Source organism: Sapajus apella, unplaced genomic scaffold (genome assembly GCF_009761245.1).
Source record: "Sapajus apella isolate SASKATOON/1434 unplaced genomic scaffold, GSC_monkey_1.0 scaffold68, whole genome shotgun sequence".
NCBI lineage: Eukaryota > Metazoa > Chordata > Mammalia > Primates > Cebidae > Sapajus > Sapajus apella.
The window spans coordinates 826,811-851,804 of record NW_022437008.1 but is presented as its reverse complement, the minus strand read 5'-3'; the positions used below and the strand labels follow the sequence as shown (position 1 = coordinate 851,804).

At 45.2% G+C, this 24,994-nt stretch overlaps 1 protein-coding gene across 10 annotated transcripts in view; it reads left to right on the top strand.

The window, feature by feature from the left end:
* The window catches only part of LOC116530843 (carcinoembryonic antigen-related cell adhesion molecule 6-like), a 75,777-nt gene that overhangs the window by 4,559 nt on the left and 46,224 nt on the right, over positions 1-24,994 (top strand). For 2 of the 10 annotated variants that reach the window (XM_032249270.1, XM_032249269.1), the window contains exons 3-8: positions 2,074-2,352; positions 2,728-2,985; positions 4,700-4,975; positions 5,347-5,601; positions 7,535-7,813; positions 8,218-8,472. In XM_032249270.1, the coding sequence (XP_032105161.1) occupies positions 2,074-2,352; positions 2,728-2,985; positions 4,700-4,975; positions 5,347-5,601; positions 7,535-7,813; positions 8,218-8,472 (1,602 nt within the window). Of the gene's footprint in view, positions 1-2,073; positions 2,353-2,727; positions 2,986-4,699; positions 4,976-5,346; positions 5,602-7,534; positions 7,814-8,217; positions 8,473-12,546; positions 12,665-14,706; positions 17,277-24,994 lie in introns of those variants that run through there. The other 8 variants (XM_032249267.1, XM_032249266.1, XM_032249268.1 and 5 more) reach the window with 8 other exon arrangements.

Below are 24,994 nucleotides of genomic sequence, written 5' to 3'. Positions count from 1 at the left end.
TTTTTTTTTTTTTTTTTTTTTTTTGAGACGGAGTTTCCCTCTTGCCCAGGCTGGAGTGCAATGGCATGATCTCGGCTCACCACAACCTCCACTTCCCGGGTTCAAGCGATTCTCCTGCCTCAGTCTCCCAAGTAGCTGGGATTACAGGCATGTGCCACCATGCCTGGCTAATTTTATATTTTTAGTAGAGACGGGGTTTCTCCATGTTGATCAGGCTGGTCTTGAACTCCTGACCTCAGGTGATCTTCCCACCTCAGCCTCCCAAAATGTTGGGATTACAGGCGTGAGCCACCATGCTCAGCCACTCCTGAAACATTTTAAAAGGCAAATTATAGTATTACAGGTTGAGTATCCCAAATCCAAAAATCCAAAATCTGAAATGCTCCAAAATCCAACATTTCTTTGATCACTGACTTGATGTTCAAAAGAAATGCTCACTGGAGCACTTTGGATTTTGTACTTTCAGATTTGGGATGCTAAACTGCTAAGTATACAGCAAATATTCAAAAAATAAAAAACAGTCTGAAATCCAAAACACTTTTAGTCCTGAGCCTTATGCATAAGAGACACTCAATCTGTAATGAAATACAGGCACCAAGCTGAACAGCAGGTCTCTAGAACCTCCTCATTCTGCGTAACTGAAACTGCAGACCCACTGAACACCTCTCCATCCCCCCACTCCCAGCCCCTGACAACCACTGCTCTACTCTCGGGTTCCATGAGTGCACCTACTCTAGGGACCTCATATAAGTGGAATCCTACAGTGTCTGCCCTGTGAGTGGCTTCTTTCATTTTGCAGAATGTCCAATGGGAGAAAATGTTTGCAAAACTTCTTCTCAAAGTTCTGTCTTATAACTCAAACACACATGGTCCATAAGAGCCAGATTTCCAGCAGTTCATGCTCCCCCTTTTCTGCCAGTCAGTTCTGCATTTGCAAACATCCACATGTGTTTCTAGAAAAATCCACAGCATCCTCATCTGCCCTTTGCAAAGGGAGAAGGGACATTAAAAATCAAAGACAAAGAACATGGTTCTGCTGTTAAATCCAGGCAGCCCTGCCTGTCCCCTCACTCTTTTCTAGATCATTCCCAAAACTCTGCTCTAACTTTAGGGGTCACTGGCTCAAGTCAGTCATCATCTAATATCTGGGGAAACTGCCCCACCTTATGCCTCCACTGCCTGACGACTGAACTGACCTCCAGGCTGGCCCCTGTGTCCCCTGGGTTTTTTCTGCTGAAACATCCAATCCCAGGCCAGGCTGCACAGTATCTACAGGGTTTAAGGACAATGTGAAGTCCCATCATTATCCATTTCTAGGATGTCTTTGCAAAGGGAAACCACGTAAAAAACACACCTAGGGTAACAAAGTAGGACCGAAGAGGGCCGGGCGCGGTGGCTCAAGCCTGTAATCCCAGCACTTTGGGAGGCCGAGGCGGGTGGATCACGAGGTCAACAGATCGAGACCATCCTGGTCAACACGGTGAAACCCCGTCTCTACTAAAACTACAAAAAATTAGCTGGGCATGGTGGCGTGTGCCTGTAATCCCAGCTACTCAGGAGGTTGAGGCAGGAGAATTGCCTGAACCCAGGAGGCGGAGGTTGCGGTGAGCCGAGATCGCGCCATTGCACTCCAGCCTGGGTAACAAGAGCGAAACTCCGTCCCAAAAAAAAAAAAAGAAAAAAAAAAGGAGGACCGAAGATGGAAGGGACCCCGCACCTGCACATTCCGGGTGAGGACCCCAAGGTGGGCCAGGGAGTCAGCTGGTCAGGGAGGGACCAGGAGAGGCACCAGGGGTGGTGACCGCCCCCCCAGTCCTGTGTCTGTTCATAGCCCAATGCTGCTGCTCAATTTATACTTGAGAAAGTCTGTGCTTCTCCCACACAGAGCAGGCAGCCTCACTACCTCTGAGCTCTCAGATCGTCATGCATCTGTCTTGTGACACACATGCCAGCCATTGGCTTTCAAGGACTCTGGTGGGCTGAGAGGTGGGAGATTCCAACTCTGATTGAAAGATGCCTGTGGAGGAATCACAGGTGCCACACACGGCAATCTTCTCTCTGTTTTCTGCACAGCGGAGCTGCCCAAGCCCTACATCAACAGCAACAACTCTGACCCCGTGGAGAACAGGGATGTTGTGGCCTTAACCTGTGAGCCTGAGACTCAGGACACAACCTACCTGTGGTGGGTAAATGGTCAGAGCCTCCCTGTCAGCCCCGGGCTGCAGCTGTCCAGTGACAACAGGACCTTCACTCTATTCAATATCACAAGAAATGACACAGGACCCTACGAATGTGAAACCCAGAACCCAGTGAGTGCCCACCGCAGTGACCCAGTCACTCCGAATGTCCTCTGTGAGTATCTCTGTTCCTCTCTGGCCCAGGTTGCCAGCACAAATCCACACAGATGGAGGCAGGGTCTCTCAGTCTCTCTCAGGTTCAAGCACCCAGACTCTCACCCCTGGGCATCCAGGCTGTCTGTGACTCTCTGCCCCAGGAAAACCTGGACAGGCCAAGCTTTGACCAAGAATAGGAGGGGAGGAGCTGCTCCTGTCCTGGGAGGCTCAGGGTCCATAGCGTGAGATGGCAGAAACAGGTGATACAAAAGGAGTTTGGTTGGGACATTAGGGTTGTGACTCAGCTCAGAGGGACACTGTGGTCCTTCCACAGAGCAGGAGCTTCCCCTTCCCTCTGATGACATCACTTGTGGCTTTATTCTCCTTGCTCCAGATGGCCCGGATGCCCCCACCATTTCCCCTCTAGACACATCTTACAGATCAGGGGAAAATCTGAACCTCTCCTGCCACGCAGCCTCTAACCCACCTGCAGAGTACTCTTGGCTTGTTAACGGAACATCACTCCAGATAAACACACAGGAGCTCTTGATCCGCAACATCACTGTGGATCACAGCGGATCCTATATGTGCTATGTCCAAAACTCAGCCACTGGCCTCAACAGGACCACAGTCAAGATCATCACAGTCTCTGGTAAGTGGATCCATGAAATGGACATCACGTTTTGAGGTGGAGTCTATCTGGTTTTCAGAGAAGAGCCAGGAAGAAAGTTTCTATCCCAGCCTGTGTCCAATGGGCACAAGCAAATCTCAAATTCTCTCCTGAACCTCCTCAATTTGTCTCTACACACTCTTCCCCTTGTTCTGGTTTCTCATGGCTGACCCTGGGTCCAGCCTGGAATGTGGGGAGAAGGCTCCCTCACCCCCAGAGCCCTGTGTAGTGGAAGAAGCTTCAGAGAGTGTGAAGGAGCAAGGGTTCTCAAAGTCAAGTTGCCTCTCTCTGTCACCAATATGCCTCCTGTCACCTCTTTGTGTTCTTTTGCCCTCTCCATGAGCTGCCCAGTGAGTGCCCACTGCAGTGACCCAGTCACTCTGAATGTCCTCCGTGAGTATCTCTGTTCCTCTCTGGCCCAGGCTGCCAGCCCAAATCCACATGGCCAGAGGCAGGGTCTCTCAGTCTCTCAGGTTCAAGCACACAGACCCTCACCCCTGGACATCCAGGCTGTCTGTGACTCGGATGAGGCTTTGAAACAAGCTCATGCTTTTTCCCCGAATGAGAGGAGGAAGACCCTTGGATGAGGGAGGAGCAGCTGAGACTCTGCTCCCTGCTCTGCACCGGCTCCCCCAGTGACTGGCACTGCCCTGACTCCACCTGGGGTGGGACCTGGATATGTGGAGAAGGAGCCTGGGTGGCCTGTCCTGAAGTCGGCTAAACCAGGCTGCCAATCAACATCGAAGCCTCCTTTGGTCCCAGTCAGGCTGCAGGAAAACGGAAAGAGAAGGAGCCTCAGGGCAGACTCCTGAGCTGTGCCCTAGCTCTGACGTCACCAGCTGTATGAGGCTGTGGGCACAGGGCATGAGATACAGCACAGAGAACAGTGAGTGACGCACACTTGGAGAAATCGGGAGATTCACCCACAGGGGCTCTGCATGGTGGAGAAGGGGCAGTGCCAAAAGTTGTGTATTTATACAGAGGGTGACAGTACACATCTAACATAAGACTTACCGTCTTCACCTTTCCACACGTGCAGTTTAGAGACATTAAATATGTTCCCCTGTTCTGCTGCCATCACCACCATCCACCCGCAGAACTCTTTTCTTCCTCCCAAAATGAAACTCTGATTCCATCAAACTCCTGGGCAGAGCTGCCCCACCCGTGGCCCAGTCTGACCGCTGACTTGTCACCTCTAGACTTGCTTGGCCTCCTGTGCTATTTCTGCTCAAACACCCATCCCCATCATCACCCACCTCTAGGATGTCCTTAAATAGCAAAGCCTCAGAGAAAACACACCTTGGCCGGGTGGTGCAGGACAGTGCAGCTGGGAGAAACTCAGCTCCTTCAAATTCCAGGTGAGGACCCCAATGGACCAGGCAGTCAGCCAGTCAGGGAAGGACCAGAAGTGCTGGGGGCTGTGACCCCCAGTCCTGTGTCTGCCCAGAACCCAATGCTGCTGCTCAATTCACACTTGAGAAAGTCTGTGCTTCTCCCACACAGAGCAGGCGGCCTCACAGTCTCTGCGCCCTCAGATGATCATGCATCTGTCTTGTGACACGCACACCTGCCATGAGCTTTTAAGGACTCAGTTGGGCTGAGAGGTGTGAGATGCCAACTCTTATGGAAAGGTGTCCAGGGGGAGGAATCACAGGTGTCACACAGGGCAATCTTCTCTCTGTTATCTGCACATCAGAGCTGCCCAAGCCCTACATCACCAGCAACAACTCCAGCCCTTTGGAGGACGAGGATGCTGTGGCCTTAACCTGTGAACCAGAGACTCAGAACTCAACCTACCTGTGGTGGGTAAATGGTCAGAGACTCCCTGTCAGCCCCAGGCTGCAGCTGTCCAGTGACAACAGGACCCTCACTCTACTCAGAGTCACAAGGAATGACGCAGGACCCTATGAGTGTGGAATCCAGAACCAATTGAGTGTTGACCGCAGTGACCCAGTCACCCTGAATGTCCTCTGTGAGTACCTTTTGCTCCTCTGTGACCCAGACTGCCAGTACAAATCCACCCAGCCAGAGGCCAGGTCTTTAGTCTCTCTCAGGTCCAAGGACAGAGACAGTTGCCCCTGGACACCCAGGCTGGCCCTGCCCCCAGTAAATCCATGCAGGGCAGTCCTGACCAAGAATAGGAGGGGAAGGGCTGCTTCAAGTCCACAGCCGTGATGGGAGAAACAGATGAATGTCTCAGACTCTGGCTAAGTGGACACATGGGGGTTTTGCAGGGACTTCAGGGTTGTGACTTGGCTCAGAGGGACACTGTGGCCCTTCCACAGACCAGGACCTTCCCCTTCCCTCTGATGACATTCACCTGTGTATTCTCTTTGCTTGCAGATGGCCCGGATACTCCCATCATTTCCCCCTCATACAGCCATTACCATCCAGGGGTAAACCTCAACCTCTCCTGCCATGCAGCCTCTAACCCACCTGCACAGTATGCTTGGCTGATTGATGGGAGCCTCCAGCACAACACAGGAGAGCTCTTTGTCTCCAACATCACTGAGAAGAACAGTGGACTCTATACCTGCCACGCCAATAACCTGGCCACAGGCCGCAACAGGACCACAGTGAAGACAATCACAGTCTCCGGTAAGTGGATCCCAGGACCATGAGCAGTACATTCTGGAGTAGAATCTGTCTGGTTTTCAGAGAAGAGCCAGGAAGAAATGTTCTTTCCCAGTGTGCATCCCGTGGGCACAAGCAAATCCCACATTCAATCCTGAGCCCTCCCAATTTGCCTCTACAGACCCTCTTCCTCTTGTTATTCTGATTTCTCACGGCTGACCCTGGGTCCAGCCTGAGAAATGTGGGGAGGGCTTCATCAGCCCCGAGCCCCATGGAGTGGAAGGGGCTGATGAATCCCACTTCATAGGGCTCGACTCCAGATGGCCCGGACACCCCCACCATTTCCCCTCCAGACTCGTCTTACTGTTCAGTAGCAAACCTTTCTTCACAGAGGGGGAAAAAGGGTCTCAAGGTCAAGTTGCTCCTCTCTGTCACCAACATGTCCCTTTCTGACACCACTTTGTGTTCTTTTACCTACTCCATGAGCTACAAGGAACATCTGAGGCTTTGAAACAAGCTCATACTTTTCCCCCAAATGAGAGGAGGAAGCCCCTTCGGATAAGGGACGAGCAGCTGAGACTCTGCTCCCAGCTCCACTCTGGGGTCCCCTGGTGACTGGCCCTGCCCTGATTCTACCTGGAGTGGGACCCAGGCATGTGGAGAAGGTGTTCAGGTGGCCTGTCCTGAATCTGGCTAAGTCAAGCTGCCAGTTGAAGCCAAGCCTTTCCAGGGTCAGCCTACGGGGAAATAAGAAGAGAGGGACCCCTGAGGCAGACTCCTGAGCCGTGTCCTGGCTCTGACGTCAGTGGCTGTATGAGGCTGTGGGCACAGCACATGGGACACAGCACAGAGGACAGTGAGTGACGTACACTTGCAGACATACAGAGATTCATCCACAGGGACCCTGCACGGCAGGGAAAGGGCATTGCCAAAAAGTGTGTATTTATAGAGGGGGTAAGACTACCAGCCACTATATATATCTAATATAAGATGCCATCTTAACCGTTCCATGTGTGCAGCTCAGCAGTACTAAATATATTCCCACTGTCCTACTACCACAGAACTCTTTTTTCTTTTCTTTTCTGTGGAGACGGAGTCTCGCTCTGTGGCCCAGGCCGGAGTGCAGTGGCTCAATCTCAGCTCACTTAAACCTCTGCCTCCTGGGTTCATGCAATTCTCTTGCCTCAGCCTCCCAAGTAGCTGGGATTACAGGCACATGCCGCCATGCCCCCACTAATTTTTTGTATTTTTTTTAGGAGGGACAGGGTTTTACCGTGTTGCCCAGGCTGGCCACAAACTCCCGAGTTCAGGCAATCTGCCCGCCTTGGCCTCCTAAAGTGCTGGAATTACAGACATGAGCCACCTCCCCTGGCCAACAGAACTCTTTTCTTCTTCCCAAAATGAAATTCTGTTTCCATCAAACTCTTGGGTAGAGCTGCCCCACCTGTAGCCCACAACCTGACCCCCGAACCCACCTCTAGACTTGCTCCTGGTCTCCTCTGCTGTTTCTGCTCATGCACCCTCCCCATCATTGCCCATCTCCAGGATAGCCTTGAAAAAAAGCCTCAGAGAAAACACCTCAGCTGGGTGGTGAGGGACTGTACAGATGAATGGGATTCAGCACCCACAAGTCCCCAGGTTGGCCAGGCCATCAGCCATCAGGGAAGGACCAGGAGAGGTGCTGGGGGCTTTGACTCCCAGTCCTGTGTCTGTCCACAACCGGATGCTGCCGCCCAATCCACACTTGACAAAGTCCGTGCTTCTCCCACACAGAGCAGGCAGCCTCACGGTCTCTGAGCCTCAGATCATGGTGCATCTGTCTTGTGACACACACACCTGCTGTGGGCTTTTAAGGATTCGGTGGGCTGAGGGGTGGGGGATGCCAACTCTGATTGAAAGATGCCTGTGGAGGAATCACAGGTGCAACACAGGGCAATCCTCTCTGTTATCTGCACAGCGGAGCTGCCCAAGCCCTACATCAACAGCAACAACTCCAACCCCGTGGAGAACAAGGATGTTGTGGCCTTAACCTGTGAACCTGAGACTCAGAACTCAACCTACCTGTGGTGGGTAAATGGTCAGAGCCTCCTGGTCAGTCCCAGGCTGCAGCTGTCCAGTGACAACAGGACCCTCACTTTACTCAGCATCACAAGGAATGACAAAGGACCCTATGAGTGTGAAATCCAGAACCCAGTGAGTGTAAACCGCAGTGATCCCGTCACCCTGGATGTCTTCTGTGAGTATCTTCTGCTCCTCTGTGGCCCCGGCTGCCAGCCCAAATCCACCTAGCCAGAGGCCAGGACTCTCAGTCCCCCTCAAATCCAAAGACGCAGACCCCACCTCTGGATACCCAGGCTGGCCATAACTTCCTGCCCCAGGAAAACTTGGGCAGGCTCAGCCTGGACCAAGAATAGGAGGGGAGGGGCTGCTTCTGCCCTGGGAGGCTCAGGGTCCACAGCCTGTGATGGGAGAAGCAGGTGAATGTCTCAGACCCAGACTCAGTGGACATGAGGGTTATGGTTTGGACTTTTTAACACAGGATTGGGACAAGACTCAGAGGGACACTGTGGTCCTTCTACAATCAGGAGCTTCCCCTTTCCTCTGATGACATCACCTGTGGCTTTGTTCTCTTTGCTCCAGATGGCCCGGACACCCCCATCATTTCCCCTCCAGACTCATCTTACCGTTTAGGAGCAAACCTCAACCTCTCCTGCCACTCGGCCTCTAACCCACCCCCGAAGTATTCTTGGTATATCAATGGGACGTCGCAGTCAAACACACAAGTGCTCTTCATCCCCCAAATCACTTCAAGTCATAACGGGGTCTACGCCTGTTTTGTCTCTAACTCAGCGACTGGTCGCTATAATTCTACAGTCAAGAAAATCACAGTCTCCGGTAAGTGGCTCTCTGGAGCATCAGCATCGCGCTTTGGGGTGGAGTCTGTCTGAGTCTCACAAAAGAGCCAAGAATTGGACACAAGCAAATCCCAAACCCTATCCTGAGCCCTCTCACTCCATCTCAGCAGATTCTCTCCTCCCCTTGCTTCTCTAATACCTCATGGCTGACCTCGGGTCCAGCCTGGAAAGTGGGGACAGGGCTCTCTCAGCCCCAACAGGCCCCCTATAGTGAAAGGGGCTTCATAGTGCAGGAGAAACTATGTTGTGCAGAAACCCTTCTGTCACCTCTTCGTGTTGTTTTACCTACTCAATGAGCTACAAGGAACAAGGAGGCTTTGAAACAAGCTCAGACTTTTTCCCCAAATGAGAGGAGGAAGCCCCTTGGATAGGGGAGGAGCAGCTCAGACTGCTCCCTGCTCTGCTCCAGCTCCCCCAGTGACTGGTTCTGCCCTGACTCCACTTGGGGTGGGACCGGGGCGTGTAGAGAAGGTGTCCAGGTGGCCTGCTCTGAATCTGGCTAAATCGAGCTGCCATTCCACAGCAGAGCCTCCCCCGGGTAAGGTTTCAGGGAAATGGGAAGAGAGGGAGCCTCGGACAGACTCCTGAGCTGTGTCCTGGCCCTGAAGTCACTGGCTGTATGAGGCTGTGGGCACAGCACATAGGACACAGCACAGAGGACAGCGAGCGACACATAGAGAAATGGGGAGATTCAGCCATGGTGGCTCTGCATGGGAGGCAGTGCCAAAAAGTGTGTATTTATAGAGAGGGTGAGACTACCGGCCACTGTATCTATCATAAAACTTAACATTAACTATTTCTAAGTGTACAGTTAAGTGACACAGTATAAATATAAATGAAGTATATTGCCTGGCGTGATGGCTCACGCCTGTAATCCCAGCACTTTGGGAGGCTGAGACAGGTGGATAACCTGAGGTCAGGAGTTTGAGACCAGCCTGATCAACATGGTGAAACCCTATCTCTACTAAAAATACAAAATAAAAATAATTAATTGAGCATGGTGGTGGGCGCCTGTAATCCTAGCTACTCAGGAGGCTAAGGCAGGAGAATCACTTGAATCTGGGAGGCAGTGGTTGCAGTGACCTGAGATGGCACCACTGCACTTCAGCCTGGGTAACAACTGAGACTCCGTCTCAAAAAAGAAAAAAAAGAAAAAGAAGTCAAGTATATTTATACTCTTGTGTAATCATCACACTATTCATTTCCAGAACTTTTTCATCTTACCATACTAAGCCTCTGTACCCAATAAACAGTAACTCTCACTCCTTCTCCCCCTAACTCCTGGGAACTTCCTTTCTACTTTCTGTCTCCAGGTAATCAAGTATTCTAACTATCTTATATAAATGGAATTCTATCACGGTTATCCTTTTGTGTCTGGCTTATTTCACTCAGCAGAGTGTCTTCAAGATTCATCCATTTTGCACCATGTATCACAATTTCATTCCTTGTTAAGATGGAATAACATTCCGTTGTATAGATACGCCTCATTTTCCTATCCACTTATCTTTCAATGGACTTTTCAGTTGTTTCCACCCTTTGGCTCTTGTGAGTAATGCTGCTGTGAACATCAGTGTACAACTATCCGTTCAAGTTGCTGCCTTCGATTCTTTTGGCTGTATGTACAGAAAAAGGAATTGGTGGATCAAATGTTAATTCTTTAATTTTTTGAGGAACCACCATACCATTTTCCACAGTAGCTAATATTTCACATTTCTACAAGCAATGCACTAGAGTTCCAATTTTTCCACCTCCTTGAGAACACGTATTGCTCTGTGTTCTTTTTTTATGAAAGCCATCCTAATGTGTGTGGGGTGGAGTATCACTGTGGTTTTGATTTGCGTATCCCTAAGTCTTCGTGGTATTCCGCATCTTTGCATACGCTTGTTGGCGATTTGTGTATCTTTCATGGAGAAATCGCTCTTTTAGTACTTTGTCCATTCTTTTCATTGGGTTTTTGGATTTTTGCGGTTGTTGATTTATAGTAGTTCTTCATATATTCTGGAAATTAATCCCCTATCATATATATGATTTGCAAATATTTTTCCCATTTCATAGATTGCGTTTTCACTTTCTCAAGAATGTTCTTTGATATATAAAAGTTTTTGATTTTCAGGAAGTCCAGCTTATCCATTTTTTCTTTTGTTGCCCATGCTTTTGTTGTTATAACCAAGAAATCGCCATGAAATTCAATGTCATAAAACTTTTTTTTTTTTTTGAGACAGAGTCTCAAAAATAGATAGGGCTTCACTCTGCAGCCCAGTCCAAGCTAGAGTGCAGTGGTGCCATCGTATAGCTCACTGCAGCCTCAACCTCCCAGGCTTAAGTGATCCTCCTACCTCAGCCTCTTGAAAAGCTGGGAATGCAGACATGTGCCATCATGCCTGGATCGTTTTTTAAAGAAATTTTGTAGACATTGTGTCTCCCTATGTTGCCTAGGCTGGTCTCAACCTCCTGACCTCAAGCAATCCTGCTACTTGAGTCTGCCAAGGTGCTGGGATTAAAGGTGTGAACCACCATACCTCCGTTTTCATTTCTGATTTTAGTACTTTGAATCTTCTCTTTTTTCTTAGTCAATCTAGTAAATGACTGTCGATTTTGTTGATCTTTTTAGAAGAATCAACTTTTGGTTTCATTGATTCCTTCTCTTGTTTTTCTATTTTCCATTTTATTTATTTAAACTCTAATCCTTATTATTTCCTTCATGTACTATCTACGGTTTGAGGCTGTTCTTTTTCTATATCCTAAAGTGGTAAAGCTAGGCTGTTGATTTGAGGTCTCTCTTTATTTTTAATGTATTTACCTTTTTAAATTTCTCACACAAGATTCTTAACTTCTCTGAGCCTTCAATTCTTCAACTGAAAATCGTAGTAATTCTCATCACCAGGAAATGAGGGAAAAAATGAAAATTGCAATGAGACTGCCTGTTTCATAGTATTATTTTAAAGATTTACTGTAATATTTGATTAAGCCTTCAGCAAAATGCCACACACAGAGGAAAACTTCACAAATGTTGGCTGCTGTTATTACCACTGTTACCATCAGCTTGAAGTCAGGCAGTCCTAGAGTCATATCCCAGATCTACTTCTCACTAATCATATCACTTTGGGTAGGTTTTTTCACCACTCAAACCTTCTGTCATTTCATCTGTAACATGGAAATCATGTCTAACCAACAGGGTTACTGTATGGATCAAGTGACATACCAAAAAAGCATTTACAGTAGCTAACACGGCATTAACCGTCAGCCCGAGTCGACTGGTGAGAGCTAAGCCCCAAATGAAAACCCACCAGGACATGGCTACTGGCTAAAAATGAGAGAGAGAAAAAAAGTTAAGTGCAAAGAATCAAGCCAAGTATGTTAGTTTTTATCCACTGAGATGCAGCCAAGATGGGGTTAGAGGTGCAAGATAATTTATTGGGGAAAACCACCATGAGGAAAAGCAGAGCAGGAGTGGGCGGAGTCTGAGAGCCCACAGACCATGGTGGAGATGATTCCTGAGAAGGAGAAAGAGAAGTTTCAGATCGTGACGCGGTTCTCAGAGCTTCCACAAGGCTGACAGGGAGTCCTCACCCATAAGAGAGAAGCAGAGTCTCCCAGAACTGAGATTTCATTCCCCTGCTGGGAGCCCGTGAGAAGTGAGTTCTGTGGACAAAGGACTTAGTAAACACAGAAGGCTCCAGCCTGGGCCTTCTGTCAATCAAGTCCCTGTCACAGAGACCCCACAGACTCGTATTCATGTCTCCCTCCACTGAGACACTGAGAAAAAGATGCAACCATGAAAAGATAGAAAGTTCTAATGAGACGCAAAAATAGCAATCGGTCTTTCTAAAATTTCAAAGCCTTCAGAAATATCTGAGTGCAGAAAGGCCATGATGGAATTGACAGAAGACTGATCACCAACTAGAAACACAGTGAGAGAAAAAACATGTGAACCTTCCTGCAAAACGAATGCATTCCTTGAAGGAACAAGTAGAGACTTCATGCCGAGAGCTGGTACCTGGGGCACCCCGCTGTAAAATAACATCACCTTCACTCCTTCTCTCTCTTTTTTCAGTACCAGACAATTCAATTGTCTCAGCTGGGACCACTGTCAGCATCATGACTGGAGTGCTGGCCGCGGTGGCTCTGACAGCAGCCCTGGTGTAGTTTCTGCATTTCAGGAAGACTGGTAGGTATGGTGGCCTTTCCTTGTTCTGTTTCCTGCAGTGCTGACCACCATGCTCGGGAGAGGGAAAGGACTTCTTCACCTGTATCTGGGACTGGATCTTCTCCTCCTGCCCCTAAACTTCTACTTCTTACACTAATTCCTGCATGTCTCCTCTTCCCGACTCTTCATGCTCCCTGTACTCCACTGTCTATCCTTTTTTAATGCCTCTCACTTGGGTCATTTTCTCCATTTCCATAAACCTCAACAGCTGCTCAAAGTCCTGCTTCACCCCTTGCTGCCAGTGTCTGAAATCTTCCTTGCATATGACTGCCTTATTACCTTCCTAAAATCTAGTTCACTCACACACTCAAGAAGCCACAGGGGCTACTGCGGTCTATCAGATAAGTTCCAATTTCTTCTCTTTTTTTTTGAGACGGAGTTTTGCTCTTGTTACCCTGGCTGGAGTGCAATGGCGCGATCTCGGCTCACTGCAACCTCCGCCTCCTGGGTTCAGGCAATTCTCCTGCCTCAGCCTCCTGAGTAGCTGGGATTACAGGCACGCGCCACCATGCCCAGCTAATATTTTTTGTATTTTTAGTAGAGACAGGGTTTCACCATGTTGACCAGGATGGTCTCAACCTCTTGACCTCGTGATCTACCCGCCTCGGCCTCCCAAAGTGCTGGGATTACAGCCAACTTCTTCTCTTTATGAATCCTTCTCACTTCCTTTACCACCGCACCCTTGTATAATTCCGTCATCCTAATTAGATCTGTCTCCCTACACATCCCTGCCTCTCCACCCCTTATGTACACAGAATTCTTAGTTCCAATGTTACACCTAAAAACATGTCAAACAGGGTGATCTCCCTCCACCAACTGCACTGTGGATTTACCCACACCCTTCATCACAAGCAGCTTCTGACCTCATGGAGAACAAAGCCTGTAGCATTAACATGTGAATCTTAAGCTCAGCACACAGCCTACCTGTGGCTGAGAACCTTTTCCTGATGACCAATTTATGTGTTCATAAGAGATACAGAAATAAAGAGGGCAAGGTCCTTCCCTTAGGAAATACAAGTTCTATGACAGGAGACAAACCTGAAAAATAATCATAATACCAAAATAGAGAGGAGTGAATGCCACAAGAAATCAGAGAAATCTGGTGGGAAATACAACTACACATTGGAATCACTCAGAAACATTTTGTAAAATGGATGCTTAAGCCCCACCCATAAATTCTCATCTACTGGTCTGGAGTGGGACCCATTGGTAATTTTTTTTTTTTTTTTTTTTTTTGAGACGGAGTTTCACTCATGTTACCCAGGCTGGAGTGCAATGGCGCGATCTTGGCTCACCGCAACCTCCGCCTCCTGGGTTCAGGCAATTCTGCCTCAGCCTCCTGAGTAGCTGGGATTACAGGCACGCACCACCATGCCCAGCTAATGTTTTGTATTTTTAGTAGAGACAGGGTTTCACCATGTTGACCAGGATGGTCTCGATCTCTTGACCTCGTGATCCACCCGCCTCGGCCTCCCACAGTGCTGGGATTACAGGCTTGAGCCACCGCGCCTGGCCCCATTGGTAATTTTTAAGCCTCCCCAGATACTACTAATGTGTAGCCAGGAAGGGGAATCCCTGTTCTAATAGGCAGGACTTAGGGCTGAACCCACGATTTTCAGCGAGGAGTATCAGAAGTGCGTATGGAGATTTTCAACACACGTAAGCCTATACTTTGTTGGCCCTGTTCATTAATGGGCTCCTGCAATAACTCAGTAATCTAGTTGAGAAACAGAAGCTAAATGGAAAGGCCACCTTATTTGATATGCTAAATTATATGGGAAGCATTGTCAAATGATAAGTGATGCTAAATCTCTAAGCTACATTTATGGGTATGTTATTGATGTGAGTATTCCAAAGATTATGTAAGAAATTCTAGAAATCTAATAGGTTATCAGCCATAATGTCATATGCCACAGAAGTAACTAAATTTTTATGTAAGTTGTGTTCTTATAATAAACTCTCATCAGATTTTTAACCATGCTCATTTTAAATCTTTTTCATTCACAGACAGCTGTGATTCTTCCTTAAAGCATTTGCAACCAGCTACAGTCTAAAATTGCTTCTTTGTCAGGGATATTTATAGAAAAGACTCTGGCCTGTACTCTGGAATACAAGTTTCTGATAATATACAGATCATATCATTGGACTGTCTGAGAATTTCCAAAACTTTAATGAACAAACTGATTGCTTCATGAAACCGTCCACCAAGATCAAGCAGAGAAAATAATTGATTTCACAGGACTAAATGAACTAATGAGGACAATATTTTTATGATTTTTTATTTGAAATTTTGCTGATCCTTTAAATGTCTTGTTTCCCATATTTCAGGAAAGATTTTTTTAAGTTATCCATAGCTTACAGCAATTTGATAAAATATACTTTTGTGAATAAAAATGGAGACGTTTACATTTCCTTCCTACGTGACTGCTCCAGACTTGGGAAACTATTTATGGCTGTTTATATTGCATGGTAATATAATTATTGCACAAGTTCAATAAAAATCTGATTTTTTTATAACAGAATACATTTGAAAACATTGGTTATATTACCATTCTATTGACTAGAATGTCATATTTTAGGATATACAGAGAATAAGCCCCTAAGTACCGCAGACAAAGTCTGGAGTCAGCCTTAGTTTGGCTTCCTAGTGTCAAGAGGTTTCTAAGTTTAATCTGAGATTCCTTATAAAAACTTCCAGCAAACCAAACCTTTAAAAAGTCTATGTGGTCAGTCTCCACTGTTGCTGCAGTTATATGAAAAGAATGAGGCCAAGTTTGATGAGAATAAACTTATTTTGCAAACAAATTTGCCTTACTGGGATTATCTTTGGTAGAAAGAGAGATGCCTATGGAGAGAAATTATATTGAAAAGAAAAACTATAGTACACCTGTTATGAGACTGTCGCTTTGTACATTGTTACGGAGCTTCTATTATCCACCTGTAGACTAGAGTGGACCCTGAATTCTTCCAGTGTCTCAATCCCATTTTCTCCCATGGAATCGCTAAGAACAAAATCTGCTCTGTTCCTGAAGCTCTGTAAGCTAGAGATGGACAACACAACATAAATTTCATGGGAAAACACTCGTGCCTAAGGTGTGGGCCACTCAGAGTTCACCAATAAGTTCAACGCCGTAACGACAGAGACTGAAACTGCACACCAGGACAAGAAGTTGACAACTTTGCACTGTGGACAGCTTTCCCAAGACATCAGAACAAGACTTCCCGTCATGATGAGGCTCCTACCCTGCTTAATTTGTCTTTGCTCATGCCTGCCTCTTTCCCTTGGCAGGATAATACTATAATTAGAATTTCATAGGAAGTAGCTTCTGAAGGCAGCTTAACAGAGTGTCAGATCTATCATGCCACCCCCAAATTTTTACATAAGAGATCCTTTAGTCCACTCAGTGGCTGCCATTAGCAGCATCTTTAACCCAACTCTTTGTTCAAATGTACCACGGTCCCTTTTAGAGTTACACTTTTGGACTCACTTGTTCTCACTCCCTGCTTTAATGTAACCCAGCCACGAGATGCTAGATAATGGAATTGCTTCCTACTAGCTGAACAGGACGAAGTCTGTGCTGTTTCTGACGCTTTCTGTTTAACATAGATAAATACAGAGACTCAGTTGCAGAAATTAACAAACGTGCTGCTTGGTTAAAATGGGTAGACTCCTCCGGCTCATTCTTTGATCTATTCCATTTTAGTTGGTTTGCATCTTGCCTAAGGTGCACATCCCAAACTCTTGGTGTTATCCTCCTGATAGTCACGCCAGTAGTCTCCCTGGTGTGCCGTATTCTCTAAAAGCTTTAAACGTTTCCGTGCAGCTGTCCCTCAAATGTCAAATCGTATCTCTTTGGCTGGAATGACAAGACTCAAAGGAATGAGGGATCAGGAGGACATCATAACCTATGAATGATGGAAGCCCAAAATGATGGTAGCTGAGAATAATGTCAGTGCTTTAAGTTTTGGTCGCACTTCACCTAAATGAGAGCATAGAGACTCCAGAACAGGGCCACTGATGCTAAATGTTACGTACTCCAACTGAAATTTTAAGAAAGCAGATAGATCCCAAAACAGACCAATTAAAAAAAAAAAAAGGAGATTCCAATCTACTTGAGTTAACATAAGAAGGAAGTCCCCTTTGCTTTTATTTTTATAAAAAAGTAATCTGAATTAACCTGATGTTAACCAATCTATTTATTTCCACTGCTCTTTTCTTGTTCAAATTTGACAAACTCACTGTTCTGTTATTGTATTGCTCAGGGGGAGCTATCGCTGTATTTTTAAAGGGGAAGCTGCCTTAAATTATAAATCCTAAATAAAAGCCAATTTGATGTACAACTGAATGTGTTGTAACTTTGTTTTATGATACACATTCACAGCCAGTGATGGCCAGTGGAGTCACTCAGACTTCGTCATTCTCACCCTGACCCTCCTGCCTTCCTCTTTCACTTACAAGAACCCTTCTGATTACACTGAGCCCACCCAGATTATCCAGAATAACCCCCCATCTCAAGATTCTTAAATTCATCTTATCTGCAAAGTCTTTTTGCAAAATAAAGTTAACATGCACTGGCTCCAGGGATCAGGATGTGGATGTTTTTTTAACTTATTTATTTGGTTAATTTTTTTAAATTATACTTTCAGTTCTGGGGTACCTGTGCAGAACGTGCAGGTTTGTTACATAGCTATACACACGCCATGGTGGCTTGCTACATCCATCACCCTGTCAAATACATTAGGTATTTCTCCTAATGCTATCCCTCCCCAATCTCTCCACTCCCTGATATCCCTCCCCTAGCCCCCCACCTCCTGACAGGTCCCGGTATGTGATGTTCCCCTCCCTGTGTCCATACGTTCTCATTGTTCAACTCCCACTTATGAGTGAGAACATGTGGTGTTTGATTTTCTGTTCTTGTGTCAGTTTGCTGAGAATGATGGTTTCTAGCTTTGTCCATGGACATTTTTAGGAGGCCATTATTCTGCCCAACACCAGTACCTTTTATAAACTTCACCCACGACAAAAATTTGCTTTGCCTTCTTTCTGTGTATCACAGAAATAAGAAAGTGCATGTATAAATGAACAAGTCCTTTTACGTCCACATAAAACCTATACATGCTTTCTCTTAATTTACACATACCAGTCCCAGTTCTGCCCTGTTAACTTATACACACACTTTCTTATTTCACTCTTCTTCGGTCTTTCTCTTTACATCTTATAAATTTGGATAGTACAGGGACAAAAATAATGACCTGGGCCAAAAGAGGGGATTCCTTTAGCAGGAACATTCCTTTAGGTACATTCCTTTAGTAATGTACCCAGCGTCGCTCAACTCCATAATTTAATCTCATCCTGCACTTTATCCGGGAAGAAGACACCCTAAGATTTCTGTCTGTGCACAAAGTTTAAGGTGAAACACACCAGCTCTGCTATGAGCTGGCTGGATGATCCTGGACCACTCCCTTCACCTGCCTCAGCCTCTTCTAATCTGCAGTATTAGGGTGACTCTTACTGCATCAGAAAATGACACTGAAAGAGTAAATGAAGACGTGTAAGGCTTTGGACACAGAGCCTGGCACCTGATGAGCCCTCGGTAAACATTTCTTTCAGTCCTTTTCTTTCACGATCCTATTTATCTCACCCTCACCCATCTGCTCCTTCCTGTCCTTTCTCTTCAGCAACTTACTCCATCTAAGCTGCCAGGTAGCAAAGAAGCCACACTTCCCATTCTCTGATGACTCTGCTGGAATGTTCTTGTGATGAAGTCTGTTATCCACACAAGACAGCCCACATTATTTACACGGAGAGGTCTGGTTAAAACGAGTCCTTTTTATGTCCACATAAAACCTATACATGATTCCTCTTAATTTACACATACCAGTCCCAATTCTGCCCTGTTAATTCATACACGCACTTTCTTATTTCACTCTTCTTCCGTCTTTCTCTTTAAACCTCATAAATTCGGATAGTGCAGAGATGAAAATAATGACCTGGGCCAAAAGAGGGGATTCCCTTAGCAAGATGAATGCTTTCCTTTAAAAAGATGAATGCTTGGCAGGGCATGGTGGCTCATGCCTATAACCCCAGCACTCTGGGTTTGGGAGGCCAAGGCGGGCAGATCACCTGAGGTCGGGAGTTCAAGACCAGCCTGGCCAACAAGGAGAAACCCCCATCTCTACTAATCAAAAATTAGCTATACATAGTGGTACATGCCTGTAATCCCAGCTACTCGGGAGGCTGAGGCACGAGAATCGCCCTTGCGGTGAACCGAGATTGTGCCATTGCACTCCAACCCAGGCAACAAGGGCGAAACTCCATCTCACAAAAAAAAAATAAAAAAAAAGATAAATGCTTTCTTTTGGCATAATGAATGCTAATTTGCAAGGCACCCCCTCAAACCTGTTTCTAGGCTTGCTTGGCTTTCAGAAAAATCATTTGACTCTAGGACGTATTCTAGACCCCAGGAGGTAACAACCGACAGAAGCCGCACCCACTCTGCGTATGCCTGGTGCTGGGTACAGGCATTTTCACAGAACGCTGTGCATGAATTACTGCTCCCCAACCCTTCCACTCCTAGAGGGTAAGCCTCCCCCTTCACCATCTTCATCTCCAGCTGGCCTGCCAGGACTCTGGCTGGAAAATACCTCCCCATCCTGCATGCCCAGGATGGCACCTTTGCCTATTCCCATAATTACAACAGCTCACACTGATGCAGCACTCGCTTTGCACCAGGCACTATCCTAAGGGCTTTCCAGGTATCTCCAGTCCTCACAAAAAATCCTGAGCGCTATCACCTCAGTTTTTACAGATTAAAGAAAACTGAGGCAGAGATGTGAAGTAATGTACCCAGCGTCACCCAACTCTATAATTTAACCTCTTCCTCCACTTTATCTGGGCAGAGGACATCCTAAGATGTCCAAGGTCTCCTGAATGACATCCACCTTCCAGAATGATTTTTGTCCCCTCTACTCTCAGGGCTTGACAAACAGCCAGCATTTTGTTTTCTGTCTCACCCACACTCACAAATGCTCACACCTGCATAAAAGCTGGCTTTTATGAACCCCAATCTCTTTGGGGAAAAAATAGGGCCGGGTTCCCTGTCCTCATAAAAAGACATTTTTACTCAATTGTCAACTATTTGTACAGCCATTTTCTGGCCATAAATGAGGTACACGAGGAACAATAAGTGTGTAATGAGAAGGAAGCAGGAAAAGCCTGAGTTCCTGGAACGGTCACAAAGGGGAGAAGACTTCAAATCCAGAAAACAGTCATAAAACACACCCAGAGTGTGTGGCTTCTGAGCAGTGACAGCCCCACCTGTCTCCTTCCATGCTTGGTAGCCTCTGACTTCCTTCTCAGCCTCTCCCACCTGGCCTTGCTTTCTTAAAGAAATACTAACAGCTTGGGAGCTGGGGCCAGACCAGAGCACACAACACTGAGTGGTGGGGTGGGAGGACCTGACTCACCTAGGTACACATCACCTGGCAGGAAATGGTTTAGTGAAGGCTCTGCAGAACTCATGGTGATTATCCAAAATGAGTGACTGAGGCAAGTGTCTAAATTTTTATTGAGCCAGACCTTGAGGGCACGCCCTGGGAAAACACAGGTCACAGAAAACCTCTGTGGCTTGTGTTCTCTCTAAAGAGGTTTTCAGAGGCCTTAAAGGGGGAAGGCAGATAAGAAGAGGTGGGCAGGCGGAAGAATGATTGATCTGGTCTTTGTTCTGTACCTGGAAAGATAAGCATTACCAGCCTGAAATCCTAAGGACTAAAACTAAAGCCTTAGGAGCTAGGCTGAGATTTCAGAACTAAAGTTGCAATCGACACGTCTTGTTATATGGGAGGATGTACATCTTAAAAGTTTTGAGGCCAGCAAGAACAATTTATGAGGGTAGTCATCCAGAAATACCTAAGGCCTTTCGCCTTCCTATGGAGGTCTGGCTAATGCACAATCCTTTGAGACAAGGTTTTGTAGTAACAGGGATCCACCTGGGGAAATGATAGTGGTGTTGCATGACTCAGTCTCAAAGCTTAACTTTCCCTTTGACATAAAGAGGGTCCTGAGGTCTTTTTTCCCCTTTACATTTACTTGCTATTCTTTTTTTTTTTTGAGACAGGGTCTCACTCTGTCACCCAGGCTGGAGTGCAGTAGTGCATTTACGGCTCACTGCAACCTCCACTTCCCAGGCTCAAGCAATCCTCCTACCTCAGTCTCCCAAGTAATAGCTGGGACTACAGGCCCATGCCACCCCACCTGACTAATTTGTGTGTGTGTGTAATTTTTGTAGAGATGGCATTTCCCTATGTTGCCCAGGCTGGTCTTGAACTCCTGAGCTCAAGTGATCCAGCCACTGCATCCTCCCAAGATGCTAGGATTACAGGCATGAGCCACTGCACCTGGCCAACCCCCTGAAAGATTTTGAGGACAAAATCTTTCAGAGAAAGCATTATGGACGATGTGAGTTTGTGGTTCTATGTTTCATCTGATCCTACATATCACTAGGAAGGCTCATTCCTAGGAAGTTATGGTGTCATAGAGAGGGGGGTGAAGTTGCAGCAGAAAAGGGCCAAAGCCACGTTACTGGAACAAAGGGGAAGAAACTGTGGAACCCTTTCAGGCTACACAGCTGCCTGTTCAATTAAAGCAATTCTTTGAGCAAGCATCACCCTGTTTCCGTTTTATGTTGGCTCGAGTGGAATATCTGGAGCAGTCTACCAACTAATTTCTCTAGAGTCTCTGAAGCACGTTCAGATTGCAGTGGCATATTTCTCTGGATTGCAGTCTGGATTAGGTGTTCAAGTGAACCTTTTGAGCAGTCCACACAGCAGCAGGCAGGAGGGTTATTGATCTGTAAGTTGTAATTTCTCCTGAAGTTCACTTAAATTGTCTAGCTTCAGGTTGCAGAGCTTTAGGAAAAAGCATTGTTTTAATTTCTAATGATTCCAAGTCAAAAAACAGAAGAAAAATTGGAAAATGTTAGTTTCAAGACCTACAGCCAGGAGAGAATTTAGGATTCAGTCCAAACAGTAAGGAAATAACAAAACTCAAAAACGAGTGACACCAGAATTTAGTATCAGCTGTACTGTAGTTTCTTCTGAAACATAATGTTTTCTCTCTCCAGTTCCTCATTTTTACCAAAGGCAAATTATAGGAGGACCGAAGTTATTTGCAAAATAAGTTTTAGTCTCATAATTGGCCTGAAATGTTGATTTTGGAAAGTTTGTCAAATATGGAAAGTTTAAGACACTTGTTCAAAATTGGTCACAAGTCATTGTAAAATAATAGTCATTAATCTAGCCAAAGTGATAATTGAAAAATTTTAAGAGAGAAAAATCTTTATTCCTTTTTTTTTTTTTTTTTTTTTTTGAGACAGGGTCTCATTCTGTCACCCAGGCTGGAGGGTAGTGGCACCATCACACCTCACCACAGCCTTGATCTCCAGGGCTTATGCAATTCTCCCAACCCAGCCACCTGAGTGGATGAGACCACAGGTGGCTGCCACCACACCTTGCTAATTTTTCTGTTTTGTTTTGTTTGTACAGACAGAGTCTCTATTTGTGGCTCAGGCTGATCTCACTCAAAACTCCTTCGCTCCAGCCATCCTCCTGCCTCAGCCTCCCAAAGTGCTAGAATTGTAAGCATGAGACACCATGCCTGACCAGCAAAAACTTTCATTCTTTGAGCAAACTTTACTCTGAGAGGAGATTTTGTTTTCCAAATAATCATAAGGCTTAATAAAGACATCATGAGATAAATGGAATCTCTCTCTCTCCCTACTTTTTTCTCAAAAGGTAAACAAAAAACTTTTACTATCTCCTATTAATGCTACATGAAAATCTTGCTCAAAAGAAAAAACAGTTACTTTTGTTTTATTACATTATTAATGCTGATGTGAATTTTAATAAAACCTTATAAACAAGTCTATCGAATTTTTATCAGTTTTGACTACAATGTAAGATTTCTGTAAGACATTTTATAACCTTTTAAAATGTTGCTCATTCTCTTTCTTTCTCCAACTTTCTATCTCCATTCAGTATTACACATCAGTTTTTTATTCCTTCAATTTAAAATAATCCTTAAAAATCCCTAACTTAGACAAAATAACTCTTCCTTTAACAAATATTATATTTTTATCACTTCTTATAAATTTTATTTGACCAAAAACACATCCTAACTTTCCTTATACACTTTGCTATAGAATTGTTTCTCTTAAATCTAGCAGTCTTAAATGCCTACATTAATTGCATTGTCAACTCTTAGACAGCCTTATTTTCAGGGTGTCTAAAATAAGAAAAACATAGGAAGTAAGCAAGTTATTATATAAATATGTAATATATATAACTGTTGCTTAATTTATATATATAACCGTTGCTTTATATTTATTTTACATATTATATATCTAATATATAATACAAGCAACAGTTTTATGACTTTAAAACCTTTTTTAGAGACAGCATAAACCTGTCTGTCCAATAGACACAGGCAAAAATGTCTACATTAAATTCTGAAGACATTGCTACTTTGTTTTACGAACAATTCTAAAACTACTCTTGTTTACCAAAGATTGCTAAAATCACATGAACTTGAAAAGCATTTGGGCTTATTTGTTTAATTTATGAGCACTCATTTATCTTTACATTAATTTGATATCATGTGTAGACATTATGTAAACATAGGTACAGACATATACACATCTTGACACAACATTTAACATACACATGTACACATAGAGACAGATACAAAGATTTCAGAGTTTTGATTTTAGAACTTTAACCATGGGACCAGTAAAACTCACCAGTTTAAAAAGGCAGTTGGATTCAAATTTTACCATTGGAAATGGAAATGGTTAACATTTATCTGGAGAAATCCTGACCAAGTTTTAAGATAAAATGAGTAACAAATTTACACCCCAAAGCACTGAGAGAGAATTGAAGATTTTTCAAGGAATTTAGGTGTGTTAGAGGAAGATTAAAAATGGATGCCACCTGTGTTAATTAGCTTAGAAAAAACAGACACCAAGGTAACACAAAATGATAGAAATTTACCTTAGGATTTTACAAGGAGATTTAGTTTCTTTTAATTTAGTGTGTGTTTTCCAAATGGGCCACTGAGCTCAGGATGGAGCCCACTAAGGAGCAGGGCCAACAAAGTATTTGCAGTTTGAGGGGCCTAATCATCTAAATATGGGGAAAGCAGGCACAGCTGGGAAGCAGAGCATTTAGATCTTTAAACATTAAGGATTTCACTGAAATCCCAGGTCCCCCCCAAAAAGGACAATGCCGTAAGGACCATGTTGCAAAACACTTCCACGGTGTACTTTGCTACAAAGGCATTTTTCTAATTGTTTAAATCACATATTTCTTATCTTAACAGGAAAAGAAATGAGTAGCCCTCTGAAGGAATAGCTGTTTATTGTAACCACTGTCAGTCATCTCCAAAACTGCAGCTCTCACCCCTGACCCAGCAGCCGTCACACACACAAGGTCAAGTATTTTTACAGATGAAGTAATCTCTGATGCTCCCAGAAGCCGAAGGCAGCAGGTAACACAACAGAAAAGAGCAGAGTGTTAGACCTGAGAGGAATCTGTTCACTCAGATTTCTGAGTGAACAGGAATTTTAGACCTCTCAAGTCTAAAATTCCTGAGGCTCCATGAGGAAAAACAGAGGTTTCTCCCAAAAATAGGAGGCTGTGGCATCTTTTCTGTTTTCCTTAAGGGGTCTTGGGTTGTTAGAAATTGTTTAGGTCCATTCACGTGGCATCCAGGGTAGCAACAGGAAGGAGGAACACATAGAAATCAATGGAAGAACAATTTTTAAGAAAGGAAACAAAAAGAGAGATCAAACACACAATTCAAAAGATGGCAGTCAACTGGAAACAGAGTTTTTCTTTAAAGGACACAAAAGAGAAAAAGTGGGAAGGTCTTGAGCATTGGTTTTTAATTAGGCTGACTTTTAACCATAGATCTCTCTTTTCCTTTCTAATTCTTTCAGATTCCTTGTTATCAGATTTTAGCTGGGGCAAACAACTGATATTTCTGGTTTTTTATTTTTATTTTTTTTGCCAAAGCTACCCTCCCAATTAAAACTAATAAGGCTGGCTGGGCGCGGTGGCTCAAGCCTGTAATCCCAGCACTTTGGGAGGCCGAGGCGGGTGGATCACAAGGTCAAGAGATCGAGACCATCCTGGTCAACATGGTGAAACCCCGTCTCTACTAAAAATACAAAAAATTAGCTGGGCATGGTGGTGCATGCCTGTAATCCCAGCTACTCAGGAGGCTGAGGCAGGAGAATTG